Raw genomic sequence first — 2620 nt, 5'->3', positions numbered from 1 at the left:
GGGGTTCAACACTAGCAGTTGCAGCATCACGACGTCCCCCTTGAGCTTGTTCTTGGGATGACGAGTGGGAAGTGCTTTAGGCGCTTGTTTGTTGTTAGCACCAGATGACCGGCGCCGATGGCCATTGGACGAACAGTGTAGAGGTGGAGGTCCAGCAGCCATACCAAAGCCGGCAGACAGTCTAGTCTTTGAAGGGAAAGTTGGAGCTGTTTGTCCTGTTGGCAGGGTCGTCGCATGTGCGAGCTGTGAATGAATTTTTAGGTATTTAATTGGGATAAATGAATTTTGATTTCTAAAAAGGTGTAAATGAATTCTTAAAAAAATATGAAACTTGGCATGATCACATGGCATGCCCACGTGGTGTGTGTGGTAAAAAATGAGAGAGTTGCGGAAAAATTGTGATGCACTTCGCTTAGAAACTGAACAGCATCCGGGAAATTATTCTAAAATAAATTAAGACTACTATTTATTAATTTTCTGGGAAGTATTCATACCTGTGGCAACTATTTTCTTAAAAATAACAATATATCTTTCAAAAATACTGATAATAACATGGCATCACCCACGGTGATGAATAGATGATAGTATTACTCACTGTTGGCCAGGACCAATAGCGCTGCAGCGTTTCTCCTTCGGTCCAAAAGAAAATCGAATTCACCAAAAAAAACAGGTTAAAAAGCCAGCAACTCCTCTTATGAAAAAGCATTATTTTATATAATTTAGGATGTTTATGAAATTTCAAAAATTGTAATTTAATTTTTTATACAAAATTACAATAAATCATGAGATTTGAAAAAATGCATAATTCTCTAAAATATTTATATTTTTAAAAAAAATATTCATGTATTTTGTAAAAATGTTTAAAAACTAGGAAAACAAAAGAAACAGAAAAAAACAAGCAGAAAGGCAAAAACCCCGACGATAGAAGCAGCATGAATCCAGAAAAAGAAACGCATAAGAAGCAAAGGAAAACCGGGGTAAGGAAACCAATGAAAAAATCGGCCAAAATGAGTGGGATCCGTGCAAGAAAAAAATGATATTCCAATTTTGTGACAGAAATTAATTAAGGGTGTATATATGTGCGATGGTATTGTAAAACCTAATAGACTGGACCGGACCCTATAAAAAGAACGCCATCTATATATTCTATCCCCAACCCTAACTCTCGTACTACTCCGGATCGCGATCTCCTTCCCTGCCTGCTCTCTCTCCGGCGGAAGCAACAAGCATCGACGTGTGGTCGATCCACTTCAAGGTACAGAGCTGGTCATTGTTGTTTTGGGCGTATCCATATTCTATGCTACTAGCTAGTGCGAGGATCTCATGTCGGTGATTGCTAGGATCATCTCAGTTTTAGATCTTAGGACAACGTTATAAACTGTTCATCACTAACTTCTTTTGGGAAGAAACTATCTTTATATGTACTGCTCCACCTTGTGACAAGATTTCTCCCGTTGCTTAAGTACGTACCTGCTGGAATTGTTGACGTTTTTGTGCATTGCTCTATAGCTTAAACATACAAGTGCCTAACGACTGCCGGTGTTTGGTTTTTGCTCATCCAGAACAATGAACATCTTTGTCAAGAACCCCACCGGTAGAACCATCCGGGCCTGGGTGCACCCATCAGACACCTTCCGTTCCGTCAAGGAGAAGATATCCAGAAGCGGTATCACCTCATCTTCAATGGGGTGCAGCTAGAGGATGCCAGTACATTGGCCGATTACAACATCCAGCAGGACTCCACTATTGACCTTGAAGAGAAGACGCAGATCTACGTGATGGAGACACTGATGGGCAGGATCATCAACAACCTTGACGTTGACATCCTAGACACTATCGACCGTGTGAAGGCCAAGATCTATGCCCTCGAGGGCTTCCCCATAGATCAGCAGTGCCTCATCTTCGCTGGCAGGCGCCTAGAAAACGGGAACCGCACCTTGGCAGACCACAACATCTGCAAGGAGTCCACAATACTCCTTGTCCTCCACCCGTGTATTCCGAGAGGAGACATGATCCAGATCTTCGTGAAGGTGCTGACTGGGAAGACCATCACTCTCGAGGTTGGGATCTTGGACACCATTGATAGCGTCAAGGTGAAGATCTATGAGAGGAACTACGCCCCTTTCCCGAAGGAGCAACGCCTCATCTTTGCTGCCAGGCAGCTGGAGAGTGGCACCTTGGCGGACTACAAGGTTCATGAGGAGTGCACCCTTCATTTGTGTCTACGTCTTCGTGGTGGTTGAGATGGATGGATGGCCGTGGCAACCACTAGTTTTATTTTGCTGGAGTCTTCCTTCCGGGTGAAATTTGTGGTGTGTTTGTGACTTATGAGTAAAACTAACATTCTAGTGTGTTAGAATATCTTGCTCCAGTCTTGTTGCTTTCAAGTAGGGATGTGTTACCAGTTATGATGTAGTATCATTTATTAGTACTGAGTTACTTTTTTTGTTTGAAATGAGAGGATTTATGCGTTCATTAAAAAGAAAAGAGTTACTCAGTTAATTAGAGAAAACCGAGCGAAAACAAGATTGCCCAGTTATGAGTGAAAACCTAATGAAACCATCACAACTGCTGAGCGGCACACACATACCCTACGCACACTCCTCCAAAGAGGGCCTCA

The 2620-nt window shown here is 42.4% G+C and overlaps 1 protein-coding gene across 1 annotated transcript in view; it reads left to right on the top strand.

Moving 5' to 3' along the window:
• LOC119273571 (polyubiquitin-like) overlaps positions 1 to 2243 on the top strand; it is a 14765-nt gene extending 12522 nt beyond the window's left edge. Inside the window, exon 3 of the mRNA XM_037554688.1 lies at positions 1764 to 2243. Coding sequence (XP_037410585.1) covers positions 1764 to 2243 — 480 coding nt within the window. The remainder of the gene's footprint in view (positions 1 to 1763) is intronic.
• The last annotated feature ends 377 nt before the right edge of the window (positions 2244 to 2620 follow it).

The sequence above is a fragment of the Triticum dicoccoides genome, chromosome 3A (assembly GCF_002162155.2).
Source record: "Triticum dicoccoides isolate Atlit2015 ecotype Zavitan chromosome 3A, WEW_v2.0, whole genome shotgun sequence".
In the NCBI taxonomy this organism is placed as follows: Eukaryota; Viridiplantae; Streptophyta; class Magnoliopsida; order Poales; family Poaceae; genus Triticum; species Triticum dicoccoides.
The sequence above is the reverse complement of the archived record's forward strand: the minus strand, read 5'-3'. Positions and strand labels throughout refer to the sequence as shown.